A 25,261-nucleotide genomic window follows, 5' to 3' on the forward strand; every position below is an offset into this window, starting at 1 on the left:
CACGCTCTCGTGCGGACTGGGTGCTATAGGAAATCTGGGCAGATCCTCCCTGAAAACTGCACTGTCACCGAGGCAGTAACGCCCCCCGCCCCCCCCGACTGAGAAGTATGCAAAAAGGGTCAGGAAACACTTCCAAGGACAGACAGGAGAAAGGACAAACCTGGTGGAGCGAGCAATCTGAAAAGGCATTGGAACATTAGCCAACAGGGTTGTCCACTGGGAGTGGTACAGAGAGCTTGCATGTATCTAAAGATCAGCGAGTAAATGAGGCTAGTGACGAGGTGAAGCTAGAACAATAAGTGTCAATCAAATCCTAGAAAGCATGGCATCATTGCATGAGCAGACAGGAAATGTCCTAGCAGATGTGAATTTAGAATTTACATAGGGGTCCCCACGAGGCAGGTATGACTGGTGTGTTGCTTCCCAGGTGTGGTAGTTTGAACGTACTTGGCCCCTATATGTTCTTAGGAGTGACACTATTAGGTGATGTGGCTTTGTAGGAATAGGTGTAGCCTTGCTGGAGGAATTGTGTCACTGTGGAGGTGGGCTTTGATGTTTCATATATGCTCAAGCCACACCTAGTGTCTCAGACCACTTCCCATTTCTAGCAGAAAAAAAATATAGAACTCTCAGCTCATTCTCTAGCACCATGTCTGCCTGTATACTGCCATGTTCCCTGCCATGATGATAATGAAACAAAACCTCTGAAACTATAAGTCACCCAACTAAATATTTTTCTTTATAAAAGTTGCTGTGGTTGCTAAGCGGTGGCGCACGCCTTTAATCCCAGCACTCGCGGGAGGCAGAGGTAGGTGGATCTCTGTGAGTTCAAGACCAGCCTGGTCTATAAGAGCTAGTTCCAGGACAGGCTCCAAAGCTACAGAGAAACCCTGTCTCAAAAACCCAGTAATAATAGTAGTAGTGTAGTAATAACAATAATAAAAATTAAAAAAAATAAATAAAGGTTGCTGTGTTCATAGTGTCTCTTCACAGCAATAGAAACCCTAACCAAGACACTAGGGTAATTGAAGGGTCACAAACAGGATGCTTAGCTTTCATTATTCGAACATCTCTGCCGTTAGAGGCACAGCGAGTCTTCCTCTGGTGGCACTGCTCTGGTGGCACCACAGTCTATTCCTCTTGCCGGCAGTGTCCACTCTCTTGTACTCTCTATTCACATCCCTCTTTCTTCTGGTAGAGTTCAGCAACATCATCCAAAGCTCTTGTAGAAGCTCAGTTCTAAGGCTGTGATCTTTATGCTGTCGTCCTCAGGAATCTCCCCAGAGGGCTCTGTGGAAGCAGAGGCACTCACCCACGAGATCGGATTGTAAGCAGACCTATAAGCCATTTCCTTAGTTAGTGATTGATGGGAAGGCCCAGCCAATTGTGGATGATTCCATCCCTGGGCTTGTGGTCCTGGGTTCTATAAGAAAGCAGGCTGAGTAAGCCATGAGAAACAAGCCCATAAGCAGCACCCCTCCATGGCCTCTGTATCAGCTCCTGCTTCCAGGTTCCTGTCCTGTTGGAGTTTCTATCCTGACTTCCTTGAAGGATGGACTAAATCGTGGAAGTGTAAGCCAAATAAACCCTTTCCTCCCCAATTTGCTTTTGGTCATGGGGTTTCATGCACGCAAACCCCAGGGCTGACGTTTAACACACATGGAGAGAGGAAGAAGCACAGTTGGTTTGTGTGTCTTCACACTCAGAGCAATGATGCTTTATCTGTATCCTTGCCCTTATTTTGGCCTCATATACCCTTATTTATTTTCCCATTTGCATTTTTAAGTGAAGCTCAAGTTTGCTTTTTGAAACATGGTAATGTGTACATAAACAAACAAGGAATCTAATTTATCCCGAATATGAGTACTGAGCATCTGGAATAAGGGTGTTGTGTTCAAAGGCAAGTAAACCAAACAACACTTTGAACAGGCCCATGGCTGGAACTTAAACCACCAGGGTAAAAGGTCTCCAAAGGAAGTTGACCTTGACTATTCCTAGGATGTGTCTGCAGAAGCCATCCAGCCCTTCACAACCAAACCAAACCAAATCATATTCCCAGGGGAAGCTCCTAAACCAGCACATGACTCCCCCTCCCCCCAGGAGGAAAGATCAAAGAAAGGGAGATGGAAGTGGGGTGAGCTGTGCCTTCTTTGTAGAGCAGTTATCACTAATTGCTCTGACTGGGAAAAGTCCACAGCCAGGGATGCAGATTGTGCAGTAGCCGTGTGTGTGTGTGTGTGTGTGTGTGTGTGTGTGCGTGTGCGTGTGCGTGTGCGTGTGCGTGTGCGTGTGTGTGTGTGTGTGTGTGTGTGTGTATGCGCGCGCGCGCTTTCACTTTCTCTCCACCGCACCCCGGACTCTCTCAGAGTCTCTTCTCTCCTCTGTCCTGAGCAGGATGCTTTCATTTGATCCAATCACTTTCCGATTCTTTTCCTTCAGTCTGCACTTAAAGTCCTTCCTTCCTCCTCTCCCTTTACCCGGATGGGTCCCCTTCTCTCCGCTTCTTCCAGGAATCTCCTTGCATTCCTATCTTTTCAGCCCAGACTTCAGGGATGTAGGGTAGTGGCAGCAGGTGGATGTCCAGAGAAAGGTTAGAAAGACCCCGCGCCAGCGGGGCGGGGACAACGTGCCGGCTCGGCCAGCCCCGGGGCGTTCCCAAGCTGGGTTCTGAGTGCCTTGCGGGTCTTCGCCTCCAAGTGGCTGCAGCCCAGGTGCGGTGGTTCAGGAGGATGTGCGGCTGGCGGCTGCTGGTGTTGTGGGCGCTGCTCCCCGCGACGGCTGAGGGAAACTCGGGTCGCTGGTACCCGCACGGCACGGTCCTCGACCCAGAGGGCAAGTACTGGCTTCGCTGGGGCCGACAGGGCGGAAGGCTGGCCTTTCGCCTGGAGGTGCGCACGACCGGCTACGTGGGCTTCGGCTTCTCGCCCACGGGGACCATGGCTGCGGCAGACATCGTGGTGGGTGGCGTGGCGCACGGACGACCCTACCTCCAGGTAAGCTCACGCTGCGATCTCTTGGCTCACCCTGGGAGCGTGGTGCAGGAGTGGATGGGCAGTGTGGAGTCCGCTCAAGTGCGAGGCTGGTACCGGCTCAGCATAGCGAGTCCCTCTCGCCTTCGCTGCCACCTTTTGCCCAGGGGTCACTCGCGCTCGCCCTGGGGTCCCTACCTGAGCCACTTGCAATTCCACCCCGGGAAGTTTTCCTCCTCGGAGGACTCTCTCGCGTCTTAGTTCCCTACTTAACAGACAACGGCGCGCACCGGCCACACGTTCCCCTCTGCATCTCAGGAAAAGAAGACCACAGCTTTGGAGACCCAACTGGACAGGTTTCAAGGAAGGGCGGGGTGGACTTGGCCATCTTGCTGTTTAGGGTTGGGAATCGCAGAAAGTCTCTAGTGGTTGATTTTGGGCACCCCAGGAGTGAATGACGGGACCTGAGGAGCTGCTTAAGGAAGTTTTGTTATTGACAGCTGTTGTGGAAACCATGAGTCTCCAAGCGGAGCTCCCTATTCAGGGACAGTTTTTTCCATTTTAATAGGCAACAAAGTTCATCTGATTCGCTAGCTCGCTGCCCCTTTGCTCCGGGGGAGGGGGGTTTATGCTAACTAGTTTGAACATCTTTATGTATGGGAAAACGTGTGTGAACTGACATGAATGATTCTGTAGTTCAGTTTCCTGGATGTTGAAACTCCTTCGCTAGTGACTAGCTTTTGGGTCATAGCGAATAGATACGCTTTGTTAGGGGCCAACTTCCGTCCAATAATACTTCCCTAAGCATCATGAAACCTCACAGCTCTGAGACTCTCTCACCCTGGGCAACATGAAAATGCCCTATGTGGATTTCAACGTGTATGGCTGAGAGATTTCTTCCTGCTTCTAAGCTGGGTTTTCACATTATTCTGATGGAAGTGCCCTTACATTTTCGCTTCAGTTCTGACTCTGATTTTGGCTGGAAATAACGTGATAGCAATTCAAACTTCCAAACCACTCCGCCGTGGCTTTATTTACCCCAAATCCATCACTTCCTCTCCATATAAGTCCCTCACAATCCTGCCAGAATAAGGCTTGATGAGGTTCACAGTGCGGACTTCCCCACGTGCGGATTTTCTGGTGCTGCATCATTTCAGATATGAACTCGGTAGTCAACTGGTTCAGTCCCCTGTGATCTGAGGTAGATACTTCCTCAATTTCATTTCATACCTATTGCAGCAAAGATTTTTCAAAAGCTGTTCTTTTGTAGAGTATCATGCCCCTGCATGCGATACAGACATGGGTGTAAGGCATCTTGCTTTGTAATAGCAACAGGGCACACTTTAGTAGTTGACCCAATACAATACGACATTTGGCAAAAGAGCAGCGTTTCTAGAAAGCCCACACAATTAGATAGCAAATGAAAGTCACAGGCAAGAATCCTGATCCAACTCCACAATGGCCCCATCACAAACATCTTGCTAAACCACAGAATATTTCCATCTTGTGGGTGGTTATCCTAAGATTGTGTAAGGATTAAGCATTCTTCAGATTGATTTTGAAACTTTGAATTTTTTTTTTTTAGGCAATGGGAGTAAACTACTGGTGAGATAAATTAAAAATGGACAGTGCGTATGTAATGAACAAGAAACAGCATTTTTCTGCTTTCTGCTGGCCCAGAAGTGTGCTCTGTGTTTTCATATCTAAAACCTACTAAGTTTCTCACTTGGCTGATAGCCTTTACCAATCGTTTCCTTAGAGATCCTACTGATTTTTAGGGCATATGTTATTTTATTAGTTAACTGGCAAGAAAGCCTATTCCAAATCTCTTTATTAAGGTAAACAGGAATGATACTGAATAACATTAACAAAAAGAAATATTTTTATTATAGCTGGTAATACAGGCTGGGAGATTTCATTTTATAGTACTCAAAATGGATTCTTCTCCCTAGATATTTACTTGAGATTCCGCATACAGTGGTATGATAAGAGCATCTTAAGTGACTATGCCCTAACCAACGTGCTTCCTCACTGAAGTGTGTTTGATTTTATTAGTAGACGTTGGGTTTTATGTAATTTTGCTTTCAGACTCTGCATGGAACAATGACATGAAAAGCGCTGGTTCCTAGGGCGTTAGTGTATGACGGCAGAAACAAGTAGTTAACAATGGCATCCGGCTGCTTGATTTAACCTAAGCTGACATCTCCGTCATTTATGGTTTCCCTTTTTATTTTAGCCTTTTCAATTTTAAACTTAAACTTCCGATTTCTTAATGTTTTGATTTTGATTTTTTTTTAAAAAAAACATATCTATAAATGTCTTTGCAGATGGGTGTTGACTCTGGTATGACTAAGTAATTCCTAACCAACCAAGCAGAGGATTTTTGGTCTAGGAGATGCCACAAACCCGAATGCCTGGAGTAATCGAGAGGGAAGTTGTCTAAACGTAGCGCATGCTTGAGGAGACTAGGCGGGAGGCAGCAGCAACTGGAGGATGCTAGAGGGGCCAGCGGCTTTGTGAGTTATCTTTCCAGGGGGCTACAAATCCAGTATTGCCAGATTGTCTGTCTGAATGTCTGTTTGTTTTGTTTTTAGAGAGAAGGCAGAAATTCAATGCGCTTGTGTATGTGTGCGTGTGTGTATGTGTGCGTGTGTGTGTGTGTGTGCGTGTGTGTATGTGTGTGTGTGTGTGTGCGTGTGTGTATGTGTGTGTGTGCGCGTGTGTATGTGTGTGTGTGTATGTGTGTGAGAGTGTGTACGTACTTCTGACTCATCAATACTGCTTTCCACTCAAGTCTGCACACAGCACAGTGTACAAAGTGCACATACATGTACTCAGCTGGGGCCTATCTTACAGATGATGTAATCTTAGACCAAGAAGGAAAACAATTAAGTTAAACAAATTATCAACACAAATTATGAAAGTCCATGGGAGGCAGAAAGGCAAGTCCGATTTCCATCAGAGTGTTTATTCTGTGCCAGGAAGTGATTTCGGTATCTAGGGTCTTGGCCATTATTTGGTCTATTTATCTTTATGTTAAAAAAAAAAAACACCCCCAAACACAGTAGTTTAGCACGATCACCATTATTTGGCTCAAAGATAAGTAATTTGAGCAGGGCTTGGTGGGAACAGCTGCTCTTCTCTGCTGCTGTGTCGACTCTCAGACATGTGGTTAGGAGGATCTGCTGGCTTACTCACCTTCTGTCTGTCTGGGGTTGAGGCTGACTGCTGGCTGGGGCTTCACTCCGTCAGTTCAGTGGTGTGACAGTGGCCTCTCCATGTGGTTCTTTAGCTTCCTCACAGCATAGTGGCTGCTCTCAGCTTAGACATCTCCAGAGACCCACATAGAAACTGCATGTGTACAGCCTTTTATGACTTTGTGCTGTTGCCATAGGCTCAGAGTCAGAAAACAGCATGGACCCCACCTTATCTTGGTAACGGAATATATTAGGGTGTCCATTTTGGTAAAATGGGTTCTACCACACCTATCCCCATTCACCATGCTTCCTATCGCCACCGTCGCTTTAGAAATTTAAGCATGCATACCTGCTCCATTTTGATATTATTTACATCAGGAGACAATTTTTTCTCCTTCTCATTGTGTTTGCCTCACCCCCATCTCCAATCACCAGGAATTGGTAAATTGTGGTAATTTTCCCACTTCCCTGTTTAACCACTCAATTTCCTCTCTGTGTACCTACTCCCAGTATAAGATTTCTAAACGCTGGCAAGCCTTTCGTTGTTGTTGTTTGCTTGTTTGTTTGTTTTTATGGTTACCGATCATTTATACAGCTTAGACCCAAAGGGGCGCCCTGTAGATGAGAGGGTGGCATTTGCTGGCTGGCTTACAGAGATTTAAAAATAAATGAGAATCAAAATTTGGATTCCTACAAGTCAGCAAAGCAACGGGCTTAATAACTCTTAAAACTATACCTGAGACTCAGCATGGGGGCACACATCTGTGATTCCGTCATCAGAGGGGCTGAGGCAGGAGGATCTCAAGGCTGAAACCAGCCTGGGATACATCCAATGCTGTTTCCAAACAAACAAACAAAAGAATGAACAACACCTAAACCAAGGGACCTGTTAGTTATGGGAATTCACTCTGCCCATTTTCTGACCCTCTGAGGTATTGTCATTTGTATTGGATCAGCTACAATCAAAATGGGGAGGAAAGGAAGGAGGAATTGCTGTGGAAGGAAGCCTGCCTCTGGGAAATCTTCAAGCTGAAACATAGGACGGAGGAGCTGGGAAGTTTACACTCCTGGAAATGGCCCCTGTGGGGGTGCTGGGCAGGTCATTTTCTGTTCTGTCTTTCACAGCAGGACCCAGGCTGGGTGGGAAACACTCTGCCCTTTAGTGCTGGTGTCTAGGCACCACAGTGTTTTGTCTCCTTGAACCAGCCCAACTCTCATTTTCTCCGATGGATTCCTGTCCTTCCCTTGTGCTTTGCCCCTTTGACACAGCAGCTCCACCCCCCCCCCCCCCCCAAACCATTTAGCAACTGTGAGTGCCCCTTGGAAGCCAGTAATCCAGCTGATGAATGCCCAGTTTGTGTGAGCAAGACAAGAAAGCATCATTGTCGGATGTGCTCTTGATTTGCACAAAAATGGACTCACCCTTCCTAAGGGGGTGGACATCACCAGTGAATGGAGCCCGACACATATGTCATCATTTGTGGTAGCCTTGCTTGTTGGCTCATTCAAACACTGAGGCCTTTCTGTGCAGAGCTATGTCTTGAGCATCTGGGTAATTGCTGCCGGGCCCCTCCCCGAGGAAGTGCCTGTGAATGATCTGAAATCACAGAAAACAGTAAGCATTCTTTGTGGTTAGAGATGTGCTTCTTTTTAAGCTCACGCCAGCCAACTGCAACAAAGCAACATTGGCCAAGCAAACTGGAAATGCGCAAGCCTGACACAGCTCAGCTGCAGCTTCGTTAAGAGATATTTATATATCTTGGGAGGCTGCTTCCCGATTACCAGATGAGGAAGGGACCTTTCTACGCTTCTTGCTCTGGGCATTATGAACAAGGACACATGTCCCACTGTTCAAATACAACATGATGGTACTCAGCGGGAAGCTGTGTACTTCTAGCAACAATAGAAGAAGGTTTCATGATTAGCCTGGGGAAACAAGTCGACCTCACTGCTAAGGAAACAACGCACCTGAATTGACAAACAGAGTTTAAGGTTTGGGGCTACCAAAGGCAGATTTGGGGAATCTTGGATGGAGAAGCCAGAGTTCACTTCAAAGAAAATGAATCGTGGCTGATTGATTCATAGTTTGTATAAGGGTGCTCTTAAAGTTACTCACAAAAAAAGACAAATTCATTACACACTACTGAGTTTCTGGAGATGTTTGATCCAATAATAATAATAATAATAATAATAATAATAATAAATAATAATAACAATAATAGAAACTGTACACAATGTCTCACAATGCTTCCCTGTAATATAAAATTAGTCACCAGTAAATAACTTTCAAATAGAAAGAGCTTTAAAGTAGGAAAAAATAATTTCTTTAGGAAACTTCTTCCAAATTTTCCTATCGTGTGTGTGTGTGTGTGTGTGTGTGTATTTAACTGCCTTGTTTCATGCCTGGAAGAAATAAATCAGACAGCATGTAACATGACTAGAGAAAGTAACACATAGAGCACAATTTCTTTCAAATCCTAATTTTCTGTCCATTTTGTTTTCTGAAACAGGGTCTCTCTATGCAGTCCTAGCGATCCTAGAATTCACCATGTAGACCAGGCTGACCTTGGATTCAGAGATCTGCTTGCCTCTGCCTCTCAAGTTCTTGGTTAAAGATTTGCAGCACACACCCAGCTTCAGTTTTATATCTTTTTTTTAAAACTTGTTAAACTCTACAGTAAAAAAAAAAATCTGTTTGAAGGCCCACACATAGCAAGCATATGAGCAATGATTGTTGCAAAAGCAATTGCAGGGTGTCTGGCTTAATAAGCATGCTTGCTGCTAAGTCTGATGACCTGATTTCAGTGCCTGGAACCTACAAGATGGAAAGAGACAACAAACTCTCAAAAGTTGTCCTCTGGCCTACACATGTCGTGTATGCACCCACCTCTCCTCTTCCCCAATAAAATGTAGCAGAAAAATAACTTTATTGACTGTGCTCCTGGGATCATCAATTTGAGTGTAATATAAATAAATAATATATTATGAAAGTATTGTTTGATTGCAAGTTCACCCAGTTCAAAAGTTATGGCCTTTTCACTGCTTTTGCAGGTTAAGTGTTGCTGGCTTGTATATTTAACTATTGCCTTTTAAGAGTCCAATGGTTGATGGCTTCCTTTCAAGCTTCCTGGCCCGCATCCTTCTCTCCCCATTTTGTAGGTGAGGAAAACAGGGCCTGTGGAAATTGCTAAGTGACTTTTTGGAGGTCATACAGATCCAAAGCCTATAGTCATTTCCTCTGAATCCTGGTTTGCTGCCATTCATTCTTCCATAGGAAGTCTCCATAAAAACACATTCTAGCTTCTTTTTCTTTTTAAATGAAAGTACATGCACTGTGAAGTATGTCTCTTACTAATTGTATTCCACTTTAAATGTCACAGACATGCATTTCTATAATAGGATTTTATATGATCCTCATTGTGAGTGATTAGTCTTTTAGATAGCTGTCTGTGTAACTTTCAAATGGCCCATTTGAGGCCAATGTCTTATGTATAAACCCTGGATTCCAGGTTACACACCCTGAAAATCATCTGTGGTTTCCATACAGCTGCTTCATGGAAGGGCTCACCTATAGGCAGAGGATGTTGAACCGCTCATTCTTCCATTCAGACAATATTGATTGATAGTTCTAGATGCTGCTGAGGGTCACATCATAGAACCAGATGGCATCAGGGGTCTTATGAGCTTATGTTTTAGTATAGAGGTTTTCATAAACAAATACTTATGAAAAATTATCAGAAAGTGAGAACTGTTGGGCAGAGGATTCAATTGGAGGGATGTGAGAAGGTGTGGCTGTGTGTTTAACTCACTCCATGATGCTAACACACCTTAACAGGAGGAAAATAAATAAAATAAATAAGTGCCATGAGTGTTGAGGATTGTCCTCGGCAGTTGACTGCAGTGTCCCCAATGTGAACGTCACATAGCGGGAAGAAGGCAACCTTGCCTGTGAATAAAGAACTCAGAAGACCTTGAATGTAGGAAACTATCTACCTAGATAAAACATAATGAACGTGTCCTTTTTTTCAGAGGGAAAGTGAGGTGGAGGCCGAAACATGATTAATAAAAACTCAGAGCAAGAAACTGGGGTTCAATCTGAGTGTCAGAAAAGCAAAAGAGCCTGCCATTAGCTCTTACCTCTACCTTAGTCCAAAATGGTGATTCTACCTCCAAGAATCTCAGAATGAGACCAAGACTGAGAGCTGTCTTCTCCTGTTTTATAATCCTCTGGGATTAAAGGCATACACTGCCCAGTTTCTATGGCAACTAGTGTGGCTCTTGGGGTTAAAGGTGTGTGTTACAATTGTCTGGTCTGTAAGGCTGACCAGTAGGGCTGTTTTACTTTTTTGATTATCAGGCAAGCTTTATTTATTAAAGTACAAATGAAATGTCACTACAGGAGGCTGAGAGGAGAGGTGGGAGGGGAAACTGCAGTTGAGATATAAAACAAACAAACAAATAAATAAATTCAAAATATACTAAAAAATTAAAAATAAAACAAAGACAAACGTGCTGTAGAAACTATTTGCAATACAAAAAAAAATACATGACCACATGACTATCTCTCCATTTCTGCTTTGACATCACAGAGGTAATAAGTAAGCTTTTCCGGGGTCTTCCAAGTTCTAGAGATGGTGTTTCTGTAAGAGCTTCTTTCTTAGCCTTTAATATTTGTTCTAGCTGATTGCATGAAATTAGAGTTAAATACTCTTGAGAAGTTACATCAATAAAATAGCATGTGTTTGAGGAAGATTTTCATCTTTTTATGTGATATTTTTATGAAAACTTAGAACTCTCAGTTTCTTAGAAGAGGTTTGAATTTCTGCTGTCAAAAAAGTCTTTCTCTGAGCAAGGAAGTGTATATGGAGGGTATGGAGGGAGGAAAGGGAAGGGAGAAGAGATATAATTACATTGTAATAACAGAAATAACTAAATATCTGTATGCAAATGTCATACACTGAAGCCCACTTACAAGAATTTGACAGAGGTTTTTGTCCTGCCTGGTTCCCGAAGCTGTTCAGCTCCAAAGAAACACACAGAGATCTACATTAATTAATTAATTAAACTGTTGGGCCTATAAGCTCAGGTTTCTTATTAACTCTTATACCTTACATTAATGCATAACTTTTGTCTGTATTAGTCACATGGCTTGGTATGTTTTATCAGTGAGGCATTCTCATCTTGCTTCCTCTATGTCTGGGTGACAACTGCAAACTCAGCCATTCCTCTTCTCAGAATTTTCCTATTCTTGTCACCCTGCCTGTACTTCCTGCCTGCTGGCCAATCAGCATTTTATTAAAATACAAGTAACAAATCTTTACAGGTTCCACAGCAAAAAAAAATGTCTTAGGGTTTCTAGTACTGTGAAGAGACACAATGACCATGGCTACTCTCGTATAGGAAATGGCTCACTTCCAGTCTCAGAGATTCAGTCCATTATCCTCATGATTGGGAGGCATGGTGGCATACAGACAGATGTGGTGCTGGAGCAAGAGTTGGGAGTCTTACATCTTGCAGGCAACTGGAAGTCAACTGAGACACAGGGCAATATCCTGAAAATAAGAAACCTAAAGTCCACTCCCACAGTGACACACTTCCTCCAACAAAATCATACTCAATCCAACAAAGCCATACTTCCTAATAGTGCCACTCCCTATAAGATTATGGGGGCAAATTACATTCAAACTACCACAACAGGGGAACTGATGACCAACACCATCATATAGACACTGGGTATCATGGTGGCCCAGAACAGAGAGAGATTCATTTTATGCCAGATTATAGAGTTTTGATAAAGCTGCCGAATAATTGAAAACCAGAAACTATATCTACCAGTGACTGGGGACATAGTCAGTTGGTAAAGTAGTTACCTTTCCACAACAAGGACTTGAGTTTGTCCCTTGGAACCCATGTGAAAAAGCCAGGCATGGTGTCAAGCTTGCAATCCCTGCTCTAGAGAAGTGGAAACAGGAAGGTCCCCAAAGCTTGCTGGCCAGTCAGCCTCACCTAGTCTGTGAGCACTAGGTCTCAGGGTAAAATATTGTCTCAGAAAGTGAGGTGGACACAATCCTGAGGAATGATACTTGGAGTTTCCCCTGGCCTCCATACATGTGTGCACACACTGGCAAAGGCACTCCCACCACAATTCCAATGCCTAGGTGCCCTCCTCACCCCACTCCTAACTGATAAATCTGGAATATTGATACAGATGCCTGAGGTAATTCCTGTATGGAGGCAAGTCAGCTAATTGTTGGTTTTCTGTGGTCAGGCTCTATGACCGAAGTCATGGAAATCAACTTGGCTATCATTTGGAAGATTCCAGGTAGAAGAGTTCATGTAAAGCCATTCACAGTGACCTTTTGGTTTTTGATTGGCTAATACCAGCTTGGCTCTTTAACATTGTTTTTTTAAAACTGAAACACAAGTTCTTGGCATGGGAACACTTCTGAGATGTATTTAATGACTCTGTATGTAGTTCTAAGCATTTCCTCAAGATCACATGCTGCAACAAGAGCCGTGACTTTTGCCCTAGAGTAGAAATGTATTTGAAAATATGCTTAGCGAGGAGTCTTTCTTCTCTTCCCACCAGCCCTCTTTATAACTACACGCTTTTTGCCGGCCTGGACCAGTTGCTGTATTTCTAAGCAACAGGAATATCTATCCCCACAAAATGTAAAGCATATGGTATGTGTTGCCACAGGTTACCTCATTTCTTTCATTATTAATTGGAGGTCCCAGGGCTATAATTTTACCAAGAGCAGGATTCTGACTGGAAACTTTTGATTAGGCTCAACAGTAATGCTTTCTTTTGTATTTGGAAATATTCTCTAGTGTTTCTCATTACATAAATAGATACCATTCCCCTCCCTCCTCCATTCTGCAAGATTGCTAATAAGCCATGAAAATGCCCTCAAGCTATAGTTGCAGAGGGAGAAGGAGAAGCAGTACAGGGGTGGTGGATAATTAGCATCTTATTAGGGCATGGATGGAACATTGTAGGCTGATGACTGTGTCCTTGCTGCCAAACCTCCCTGAGGTATCAGGAACATTTCCATGCTCTTGGTAGGACCTCAAGAAAGATGGCTGAGTACAGCTAAGAGCAGGGAATCTTCTAGACTGACTCCGAGCCTCAGCAACGCTAGCTGCTGATTTCTTGTGTGGCCTCAACAAACTGTTACCCCTCTCTAAGTGGCAGCTTCGTTTTGTGCAGAAGGTAGATCATGTTCTTTAGCTCCTGGATTTTGTGAGGATTAAACAACGTAGGCATTAAAGTTCTGAGCGGAGTATGTTACATGCAGAACTCTATAAATGAGAGATATGATTATAGTGATTCAGTAGTGAATTGTGGGAACAGTTGGAAGATTGCATGGAGACAGGCAACCCAGGGTTTCAGCTTGGGAGAAAGGCATTCCCTAAATAAATGGATGGGGGTTTGGTTAGTAAAGCACGAGGAAGTCTTAGGACAAACTTCGAGCAGTTGGGTAGTGATTCTTTGAATTATTAATGACTAGAGGCCAACTTATCTCCATAAACGTTATTTACAGACAGCAATTGCCTTTTCTTTTACATTTGATTTGTTGTTCTTGTAGTTTGGGGTCTTAAGCAAATGATGCATCTGAATGGTACAGTAAAGCATTTTGCAGGGTTTCTCATTGTATCCTAGAAGATGGATTAAAATATCAAGTTCATTATAGTCACAAATATCTAATATCCATACCCAACTGGGATATCAAAATGGCCAGCTTAAGTTTCAGATGAGGGCTTAAGAGACAGTGGTACACTAGAAAAATGCAAGGAAACCAAAGGCTAAACATTTGTAGAAAATAGAAGCAAAGATCAGCAATTTAGTTGAATAACGCTAACTGTAGAGTGTACAACTTTATAAAATTGTCCTAAATTGGCTTTGTGTGATAAAGGCTTTGTTAATTCACTAGGTTATGTTTCAGTTTGCTATAATGTGTCTGGTAAACACAAAGAGGTCGTATTAGTTAGTAATCTCAATATCAGAGGATGCAACAATGACATTGTACTGTGTCAGAGGCTGACCACACCAAAGGGCCTTTTCTAGGAATAACGTTTCCGAAGGGCATATGGATAAATGAGGGCATTCTAAAGGTAGCTGAAACTTCTGGAAATTTGGATGTCCAAGGACAGACAAATAGCTGGCAGTGTTTTCAGGAGAAAGCATGATTCAAGGATGCGATCATTGTCATCTATGTAGTGAGGAGGTGAGCAGGCCTGCTTTTCATCCTGCCCGGCTCCCGCATAGATAGCTTAGCCCCGGAAATAACAACACACAAGCTGTATTCATTTAAACACTGCCTGGCCCTTTAGTTTCAGCCTCTTATTAGCTAATTCTCACATCTTGCTTTAACCCATATTTAGTAATGTGTATAGCACCACGAGGTGGTGGCTTACCGGGAAAGATTCAGCATGTATGACCTGGTGGCTGGCTCCATGGCATCTGTCTCAGAGAGGAGAGGCATGGCGTCTGCCTAACTTCCCTTCTTCCCAGCATTCTGTTCTGTCTACTCCACCCACCTAAGGGCTGGCCTATCAAATGGGCCAAGGCAGTTTCTTTATTAACCAATGAAATCAACTCAAACAGAAGACCCTCCCACATCACATCTAGTAGACAGACTTCCTCCAGAAATGTGGGTGAAACATCACTCATCATGCTCCAGAAATGTTAACACCCAGTTGGCACCCCTTATAGGGTAGAAGAATGCTCTAGCTTAGCGTCAGTGTGTTTCTGTTGACCAGAGGTACTGACATGGAATGGGTGACCTCGTGTGATTCTAAGGTCATGAACTTCATACTGCAAGTGTTCAGTACTGTGTGGCCATCACTTAGAGATGCTTCTGAAGACCTGCAGAAATAGACGGACTAGGCGATGAAGAGCCAGAGTTTGGATCTCCAGAAGGAAGGTGAAAAGCTGGGGAGGTAGAGACTGGAGAGTGTTGTGGCAAGCCAATTGAGTCTTGCTGGAGAGTTTTAGGGGTGGATGGGACCCGAGGAAGGATATCCAAGAACTCTCAGACATGCGCACACATGTGATAGGAATGCGTTTGAGAGAAAGCCTGCTAAGTGCCAGCCAGGATTAGGTTTCCCTAAGAATTAGCTTCCAGCTACAGCCTGATGCTGAAGAGAGCCTCACTCCACATACATGCTTTCCCATAATCCCAGAGATGGATAGAGGAAGGTTTAACGTCATGTTGCTTTTTAAATGGAAGTTTTCCTCATGTCTGTGGATAGTTATGTATGGAGCTGGCATGGTCACTCCAGAATGTCATTTCTAGCCCTTTTATAAACTTCAGTATATTTAAACATGCATAATGTGTGTTCATCTTTAAATCTGGAGAACATGGAAATAAGAACATTTCTCTCTCAAAGCAGTATTTGGAGGGCTTCAAGAGAAAAGTCAAACATGAATTTGTTAGGATTCTGAACACACCCCCCAACCCCATGAATCATTTTGACCTTTCTTGAAGCACTTTCTGGCTCCTGACCTGCCCACCACAATATTGAGGTTGGCTGCTCAAACTGAGCATGATTTATCTCCAACCTATCTCCTTGCCAGCCTTCCCAGTACATGGCAGTTTTTAAAAGCCCCAGTTAAACTTCAGAAGTAATCTTTCATCTCTTTCCTCGATTCATGATCTAAACCCTATCTCCAGGTCCTACTGTCCTTCCTATAACAACTTAAAACCTGCTCAATTCTCTGCAGCTGACATAAGACCAGTGGGATTACTCAGAAATTCTCTTGGCCACCATTCTTGTCTTCTCCTCTTCATTCTCCACACGGTAGCCACAGTAATCTGTGACTACTTTAAACACACACGCGCACATGCACACACACACACACACACACACACACACATGCACACACACACACACACACACGAGAGGAAGCAAGGAGGGAAAAAGCTAGGAGAAAAGGAAAGTAGGGAGGGAGTAAAGGGGACTAGGAAGAAAGCGTAAGAAAAAATCATCTGAATAAGATTTTTATCACTCTTTGGATAAAATGGATCTGGGCTCTTCACTGAGGCCATATAAAATCATTTTTTACAAATTAGAAGATGAAATGATGGAGGTAAAATAATGTTTCTTTTTTAAAAAAATATTTATGTATGTATTTTTTTATATATGAGTGCTCTGTCTGCATGTATACATACATGCTAAAAGAGAACATCAGATCCAATTATAGATGGTTGTGAGCCACCATGTGGTTGCTGGGAACTGAACTCAGGACCTCTGGAAGAGCCGTCAATGCTCTTAACCTCTGAGCCGTCTCTCCAGACAAAATGATGTTCCTGGAATGATTTTTTTTTATTTTTATTTTTATTTTTTTTCCTCATGGTTTATTTTTTTATATTTAAAAATTTCCATCTCCTTCCCTCCTCCTCCCCCTTCCCTCCCCTCCTTCTCCCCCTTCCCTCCCCTCCCCTCCACCCATACCTCCCCTCCTTCCCTCTCAAGGCCAAGGAGCCATCAGGGTTCCCCACTCTATGCTAAGACCAAGGTCCTCCCAACTCCCCCCAGGTCCAGGAAGGTGATCGACCAAGCTGGGAAGGCTCCCACAGAGCCCGTCCATGCAGAGGAATCAGAGCCCAGAGCCATTGTCCTTTGCTTCTCAGTCAGCCCCCGCTGTTGGCCACATTCAGAGAGACGGGTTTGGTCGCATGATCCATCAGTCCCATTCCAACTGGAGTTGGTGATCTCCCATTAGTTCTGTCCCACCGTCTCCATGAGTGAACGCACCCCTCTCGTTCCTGACTTTCTCCCTCATGTTCTCGCTCCTTCTGCTCCTCATCAGGACCTTGGGAGCTCAGTCCAGTGCTCCAATGTGGGGCTCAGTCATCTTCCCCATCTGTCGCCAGCTGGAGGTTCCCTCACGGTCCTGACTTTCTTTCTCATGTTCTCTCTCCTTCTGCTCCTCATCAGGACCTTGGGAGCTCAGTCCGGTGCTCCAATGTGGGGCTCGGTCATTTTCTTCATCTATCAGGTGGAGGTTCTATGGTGATATGCAAGAAATTCATCAGTATGGCTATAGGAACTGGCCTTTTCAGGCTCCCTCTCCTCAGCTGCCCAAGGAACTAACTGGGGGCGTCTCCCTGGAAACCTGGGAACCCCTCTAGGGTCAAGTCTCTTGACAACCCTCAGGTAGCTCCTTAAATTAAGATATATGCTTCCCTGCTCCCATATCCACCCTTCCTATATCCCAAGCACCCCATTCCTCCGAGCTCCCCCGTTCTCCCCTTCACACTTTTCTCTCCCCATCTTCCCTTGGCCCAGTCTTGCCCAACCTTTGCTGGAGAGGTTGTGGGGTAAGGGGTATACTCATCCATTGCTGGTGGGAATGCAAACTTGTGCAACCACTTTGGAAAGCAGTGTGGCGGTTTCTCAGGAAATTCGGGATCAACCTACCCCAAGACCCAGCAATTCCACTATTGGGAATCTACCCAAGAGATGCCCAATCATACAACAAAAGCATATGCTCATCTATGTTCATAGCAGCATTATTTGTAATAGCCAGATCCTGGAAATAACCTAGATGCCCTTCAGTGGAAGAATGGATGAAGAAACTGTGGAATATATACATGCTAGAATACTACTCAGCGGTAAAAAACAATGACATCTTGAATTTTGCAGGCAAATGGATGGAAATAGAAAACACTATTCTGAGTGAGGTAACCCAGACCCAAAAAGATGAATATGGGATGTACTCACTCATAATCGGTTTCTTTTTTTTTTTTTTTTTTTTTTTTTTTTTTTTTTTTTTTTTTTTTTTTTTTTTGGTTTTTCGAGACAGGGTTTCTCTGTGGCTTTGGAGCCTGTCCTGGAACTAGCTCTTGTAGACCAGGCTGGTCTCGAACTCACAGAGATCCGCCTGCCTCTGCCTCCCGAGTGCTGGGATTAAAGGCGTGCGCCACCACCGCCCGGCTTCATAATCGGTTTCTAGCCATAATTAAAGGACATCGAGCCTATAAATTTGGGATCCTTGAGAAGATAATAAGAAGGTGAACTCCCAAAAAAAGATATAGTAATCCTCCTGGAATGATTAAAACCGAGACTTTATTTTCAGGAATAGGAACTAGAAATAGGAATGAAGGGTAAAACAATAAACTTTATTCTACATTTCTCATATTTCTATAGATTATTTCCATGAAAGTTGAAGTGAAATGACCCTTGTTGACTCTCTCTCTCTCTCTCTGTCTCTCTCTCCCTCTCTCCCTCCCTCCCTCCCTCTCTCTCTCTCTCTTTCTCTCTCTCTCTGTCTGTGTGTGTGTGTGTGTGTGTATGTGTGTGTGTTTGTGTGCGCCAGAGTGAATGAAGCACTGACAAAAAACACACTCCTTGGGTGGCCCTTTAACTAAGCCTAAGAGTTGATATTTTAGACTTCAGGTAGATATTCAATGACTAGTATGAGACTCAGAGAGAAGTTTCTCAGACTTTGTTTCCTAAGCACCGTCACCTTGTATTTTGAAACTCCATTTTGATTTCTTAGTGAAGAAACTTCATTTGAGAGTTATTGCAATGGGAAAACTTATGTGATCTGGTGGTACAGCTTTACACAGCCTCCCGATTGTTTGGGATCAAGGGCGCTTCTATCACACAACAATGTTCATTTGTGCTGTCGATGTTATAGCTAACGCCATGGACAGAGATGTGCGACCGGACAGACTTTGGAGAAGTAGAAACAGGAGAGAAACTGCAGGCACCTGTTGAAGGAGACGATGCCGGATGGAAACTGTTTTCCCTCAAGATCTCCCTGCAGCTGTGCTTACATCCAGTTTCCCCAAGCCGAACCAAAGCCTATTCATATCTTTTATTACACCCACCAGAGTTTTGGCTTCATCCTGTTTAACGCAAGCATCCGTCAAAGTGCTATTCTATAGCAGAGATTTCATTTCAGAGAGGAGGGAAAAGAGTGGCAATGAGCAAGAAAGCCACCGAACATCTGTGTGATCACATTTCTGAGCAAGAGACCTTAGCAATCCTGCCAGTTAGCAAAGCTTGCTTGTTGGCATATTATTTCACTTTGGAAGTGACAGCCAGTGTTTCTGGTACCATATGAAATAATTGCTGTCGACTCCTTGCCAACTGCTGCTGGGGGGTAGCTTACTTTATTGTTGTTCGCACAGCAGTTTTGAAATCCCAATTATACACTTCATTTTTTTTTTTCAAAAAAGCATTCCAGGGGGAAATACCCTGTGCGAAGATGCTTCAGGAGGTGTACTTTCTGTGACAGAGCCAAGGAATATCGTCATTGCTGAGGCTGATTAACTGACTTTTGAGGGTACTAGGTGATGTTTTGTTAGGAAAATAAAAACAAGGTCACTGCATGTTCAGTAAAATAGTCCACAGTTAGAATCATGACAAGATGGTTCATATGGAAGCCAGGCGGAGTGTCTGTGATAGAGTCAATGGAAACCCACGTGCAGTAATCAAACAAGTGGGGTAGCAGCACGTCATGTTTGTCCTGGAGAACGATAGCACTGACTGAGCACAGCCAAGCTTGGTTACTGTACATCAGCTCTTCTATTGGTGTATTAATGACATCTGCACGTTGTTGGCCCTAAATTCTTACGGTTTCTGTGAAGCTATGGTTTCTTCTATCCTCTCTGGCTCCCTTCTGTTACAAGGTACACTTTTAATGAATTAGTGTGTGTGTGTGTGTGTGTGTGTGTGTGTGTGTAGTATGGTGGGGTGTGTATGTGTATGGGTTTGTGTATAGGCCAGAAAGTGACACTAGGTATCTTTTCTTGACTTCTCTTTGTTGACAGAGGTTTCTGTCCCACCTGGTTTTACGGGTGTTAAGTCCCAAAGAATCACTCAGAGGTCTCCATTAGTTATAAACTGATTGACCCATTAGCTTAGACTTCTTGCTTATTCATTCTTATAACTTACATTATCCCATAATTCTTGTCTGAGTTAGTCACATAGCTTGGTACCTTTTTCGGTGAGGCAGTCATATCTCGCTTCCTCTGAGGCTGTGTCATGATTGCAGACTGAGCTTACCTCTTCCCAGAATTCTTCTGTTCTCTTTGCCCTACCTTTACTTCCTGCCTGGTTGTCCCACCTATGCTTCTTGCCTGGCTACTGGCCAATCAGCATTTTTTTAAAAATAATATAAGTGACGGGATAAAAGACCATTGTCCCACAGCATTTGTCCACCTTTTTGTTTAAAAATGTTGCTCAGAGTCTCTCACTCTGAACTGATTCGGCTCATTGTTTTGGCTAGGCTGGCTGGTCTATGAACTTCAGGGATCTGCTTATCCCTACCCACCCCATCCTATGATGGTAGTGGGGGTTAAAGGTACATGCTACCACGACTAGCTTTTTACATGAGTTCCAGGGATCTGAACGCAGGTCCTCGTGCTTCTGTAGCAGGCACTTACTGAATGAGCTATTTCTCTAGCTACTCACTACTAAGTAATCTTAATTAAAAACTTTGCATATTATTATTTTATGTTTATAATACATGCGTTTACTGCATAGGTAATACATTTTATAATGGCTCCAGCATTCTACCTGTGTATTGTGAGCCACACTCCTGTTCTTATTTTAAGCCCCAGACCATCACGCACTGCAGGAAGATGACTGAGTAATAAATGACCTTCGTGCATGTGCAGTACAGATGTGTATGGCTCTATTTGCTGTGTAAAACAGGGAGTGGTCAGAGCATCACTTGATTTGATTATTAAGGTAGAAGTAAAATGCAGTGGAAATGAACTGGGAAATTTAATATCCTAAGTTTTATACAGTATCATCTTGTTAATTTCAATGTCTAGGTCACTTTATCAATATTTCAGTTCTCAATTGGCTAATGCTTTAGTGTTCCAATTTCATTTTTTTTCTCCGCTTTTAATTAGCTCCCTGAACAAAAATTAAATTTTTTTTTCTCAAACTGCCAGGAAGCAAATTCATTAAATCTTTTTTTTTTTTTTTTAAAAAAAAAAAAGTTTAACTATTTTAACTTTCAGTCCCGATCTTTGCTTTCTTTTCCTATTTTCTTTGTGTTTCCTAGTAAGGATGTTTGAATGATGCAAAATTTGACATAAGTTTTTGCCCCTTTTCCTCTCTTAATAAATTGCACTAGAAGATTTTCCCATATACCAATTTTTTTTTCTATGCAAAGCTAACATCATCAAGGCTGTGCTTGGTGGTTGTGCACACACTTCATTGTGTCCCACCAAGTTCAGTTTTTCCTCTAGAACAATGAGACAGACAATATGTTTCTTTTTCTTATTTTTTGTTTAAAATGTCCTCATTCTGTTAAGTAGTTACCTTGTAATTTCTCTCTCCTTTTCCCCTAAATTATGAGCTCAGTCTCCCAAGATATTTCTTATATAAAGGATAAAAGATCATGACAGTGTTTCAGAGTGTCACAGGAAGCTGGGCAGTAGATCATATGGACCCAAATCCATTCCAGAACCTTCCACATGAGGCCTTAAGAATGTAATTGAGAGCACATAGTAATCGACTGTATTACCTTTGTGTGGTTCCATTGACAATATAATTGATTGCTTTAAATGTAGAAATATGTAATTGGATTAGGAGGATTAGTTGCCCATTTCTCCACAGTTGCCTAGGGCTTGAGATGATTTTGCAATTTCTTGAAAGTATCATTTGATACAAGAATGCAAACAGAGAAATAAAGATTCAGAGAGGCAGTAATTGCTTCCTGCGGGGAGGGTCAATGAAAATTTCAGTGGAAGAGAAAACTGCATGAAAGAAAGAGAGAACTTCAGTGGGTGAAGTTAGCAGAGGGAGCATCTGAGTTCCATTCAGTGACTAGAGAGATGGAAAGGAAAAAATGTAAACAAGGCAAAAAGTTGAGGAAAGGTTAAATATTTAAAGAAAATGACACTCAGGGAACATATATTAATATTAAATAGCAACTTTGGAAGTCCAGGTTAGGTTAAGTTTTGTGAAACAAGGACCCTGGGATGAAGATTTTAGTATATTGTAGCATGGGCGTTGAATCAAATGTAATGACATACTGAGAGAAACGCAATGAAATTTCAAAAAAACCCTAACAGAACTGTGTAATTGATAGAGTCTAAAATGAGTTGTTGACATGAATTAGAACAAGGTGGAAGCCGGGCGGCGGTGGCGCACGCCTTTAATCCCAGCACTCGGGAGGCAGAGGCAGGCGGATCTCTGTGAGTTCGAGACCAGCCTGGTCTACAAGAGCTAGTTCCAGGACAGGCTCCAAAGCTACAGAGAAACCCTGTCTCAAAAAACCAAAAAAAAAAAAAAAAAAAAAAAAGAACAAACAAACAAAAAAACAAGGTGGATTATTTATTTTCAAATTCTAATTTAATAAGAGCAGAAGTTTCTGTACAGAGAAGAGTCATGGGGGAAAGTTAAACATGAGAACTTTGAATTTGGGTTGCTGGAGGAGTGTCTGATCATTAAAGACAATCTGGACAATATATGCAAGGAGTGGAAGTACAAGGTTAGATTCATTGCATTTGAAATCACAGCAAGACTTGCTCATGAAATGGACTTTGGTGATACGGATTAAGGCTGACAATCTGAATGTTGACAGAGGTTTCTGTCCTGCCTAGTTCCGGCAGTCATTAAGTCCCAAAGAAACACAAAGAGGTCTACATTAATTATAAATGGATTGGCCTAGTAGCTCAGACTTCTTATTACCTCTTATAACTTATTTTAGCTTATTATTCTTGTCTATGTTAGCCACATGGCTTGGTACCTTATTTGGCAAGGCAGTCACATCTTGCTTCCTCTGTGCCTGGGTCACAACTGCAGACTGAGCTTTCTTCTTCCCAGAATTCTCCTGTTCTTATTGCCCTGCCTCTACTTCCTGCCTGGTTGCCCCACCTATACTTCCTGCCTGGCTACTGGCCAATCAGCATTTTATTAAAAATAATACAAGTGACAGGATAAAAGACCATTGTCCCACAGAATCTGAAGTCATTAGTTAAGGGATAGGAGGACACAATCAGTCCAGGAAACAACAGGAATAGACTGGACCTCTAACTGTGGGGCTACTCTCTCTCTCTCTCTCTCTCTCTCTCTCTCTCTCTCTCTCTCTCTCTCTGTGTGTGTGTGTGTGCGTGTGTGTGTGTGTGTGTGTGTATTTCTTTGCCTTGCTTTCAAAACTTATTTCCAACCATGGGCTGGAGGAGAATTCAGTCCCTCTTCATTAACTCTAAAGGTATCTGTAGACCTTTTATTGGTTTTCATTCTATGGTTGGGAATTGTAATATTTTCCACTGAATGATCACTGAGAAGTTTGGCTGTGAATATCTCTTCTAGTGATTTGAACACACTTACTGAAATATGCCTTTTTGTGGTTAGACTTTTTATAGGAATATTGAATGACTGTTTTTCTATTGTTGACTCAAGTCAGTATATTAATAAATATAATTTTTATACTGCTGCCATGTATTTTCAAATTATTTCTGTTTTATTTTTAAGAAAATCTACACCTACTTCAATGAGAGATATTAATTTGCAATTCTTTATAATGTCTCTCACACTGGTATCAGCATAATGCTAGAGATTTAAGAGTATGACTTAGAAAGAGTTCTTTTATTTTCTAGAGAAATTTAGGAGGGATTGGTATTAACTTTTCCTTAAAATATTTGATAAAATTTTAAGTGAAACCATCATGGCCCAGAATTTACTCTGTAGGAAGGTATTTCACTTATGAGACACTTTGAATGTCTGTGTTCTCCTGAGTGACTTTTACTGGCTTTTGTCTTTTTTATTTTTTTGTTTAAATTATTTCATATTTTTCCACTAAGAATTGCATGATGTTATAAACTTTGAATGGCTGTGCAATATGATATGAACTTTGACTTTCTCTAATTTCATTTACATTCATTTTTTTTACTTCACTTGTTCTATGTGTTTCTTTTAGATTTAGTATATTTTATGATTTAGCAGAGTTGATATTTTCTAGGATAAAAAGAAGGTGGAAAAAGAGCTCTCAAGTATCATGTCTGAAATTCTCACTAAATGAGAGAAGACATAGGGTAAGGCTGGGGAAATGCTGACATCTTGTAAAAATACCCTTGGTTGAGAGACCTGAAGACATGTAGATTTCAGTCACTGATTATCTGAACTAAATACATAAATACATAAACAATAACACCATTTGGATAGCTGAGGTACAAAGATGTCTCCAAATAAGCCTAAAACAATGGGAAAATGAGAAAATCATCATGGTGGTTAGATGATTTTACATATAAAGTTAATTTTAATAACATTCAGCCATGTTTTAGTTCACTAATGTTGAGATTATCAGCTTCTTTTGACAATGTTATCTCCTGTCTCCTCCTGAATGCTGGGCCCACAGATAAAGGCACCATGTCCACTCCAGACTTTTTCTTTTTTGTAAAAGAGAGTTTTATTATTTAAATATTATGTAATAACAAGATATATACACATGTATGGATAGGTTTTAAAATGATTATTGAATTTGTTTTTTAATTAATTATTTTTTGTTTGTTTTGGTTGTGAGCCTAGTCTTTGCTGTTTGGCTAAGATTAAGTGCAGTAACTGTTCTTATCAGTTGCCACTTGGGATTATTCTGAACATTTGTGACTGCATAGACCTATAATTCTAGTTATTTGGGAAGCTGAAGCAGAAGGATTACAAATTCAAATTCAATACTGGGTTACAGAATAAATGTAAAGCCAGCTTTGGCAACTTAGTAAAGTTTTGATGCAGAAAAAATAAGTAACAAAAAAATTTAAAAAGAGGACAGGGGAACATATGTACCCCTGTCCATAGTAGAGTGCTTGCCTAGCATGTGGTACCACAAAATAATCATATCTACATGCATGCATAAATAGTTCTTATTGACAGAATGAAGGGATCTGCAGTAGTCCTAAGGGAAGCTTCTCCCAATTTCTCATAACTGAGTTCTCCGAGAAGCCAGAGAAAGTAGCTGGTAGGAATTAGTCTTGGTGAGCAGGACAAGATGAATGGAAACTTGGCAAGCAAGTTGGATACTGTATGAAACTATGGGTAGGGGAAACATTTGCAAGATCAGGATAATTATCCTATACTCTGAACTGATTACATTTTGCACTGCGTTCATTTTTCGTTTACAAA

General features: G+C 42.4%; 1 protein-coding gene across 1 annotated transcript in view; it reads left to right on the forward strand.

Moving 5' to 3' along the window:
• Nucleotides 1-2,729: 2,729 nt before the first annotated feature.
• Nucleotides 2,730-25,261, forward strand: part of Moxd1 (monooxygenase DBH like 1) — a 76,512-nt gene continuing 53,980 nt past the window's right edge. The window contains exon 1 of the mRNA XM_038340518.1: nucleotides 2,730-2,993. Coding sequence (XP_038196446.1) covers nucleotides 2,730-2,993 — 264 coding nt within the window. The remainder of the gene's footprint in view (nucleotides 2,994-25,261) is intronic.

The sequence above is a fragment of the Arvicola amphibius genome, chromosome 8, assembly GCF_903992535.2.
Source record: "Arvicola amphibius chromosome 8, mArvAmp1.2, whole genome shotgun sequence".
Taxonomy (NCBI): Eukaryota; Metazoa; Chordata; class Mammalia; order Rodentia; family Cricetidae; genus Arvicola; species Arvicola amphibius.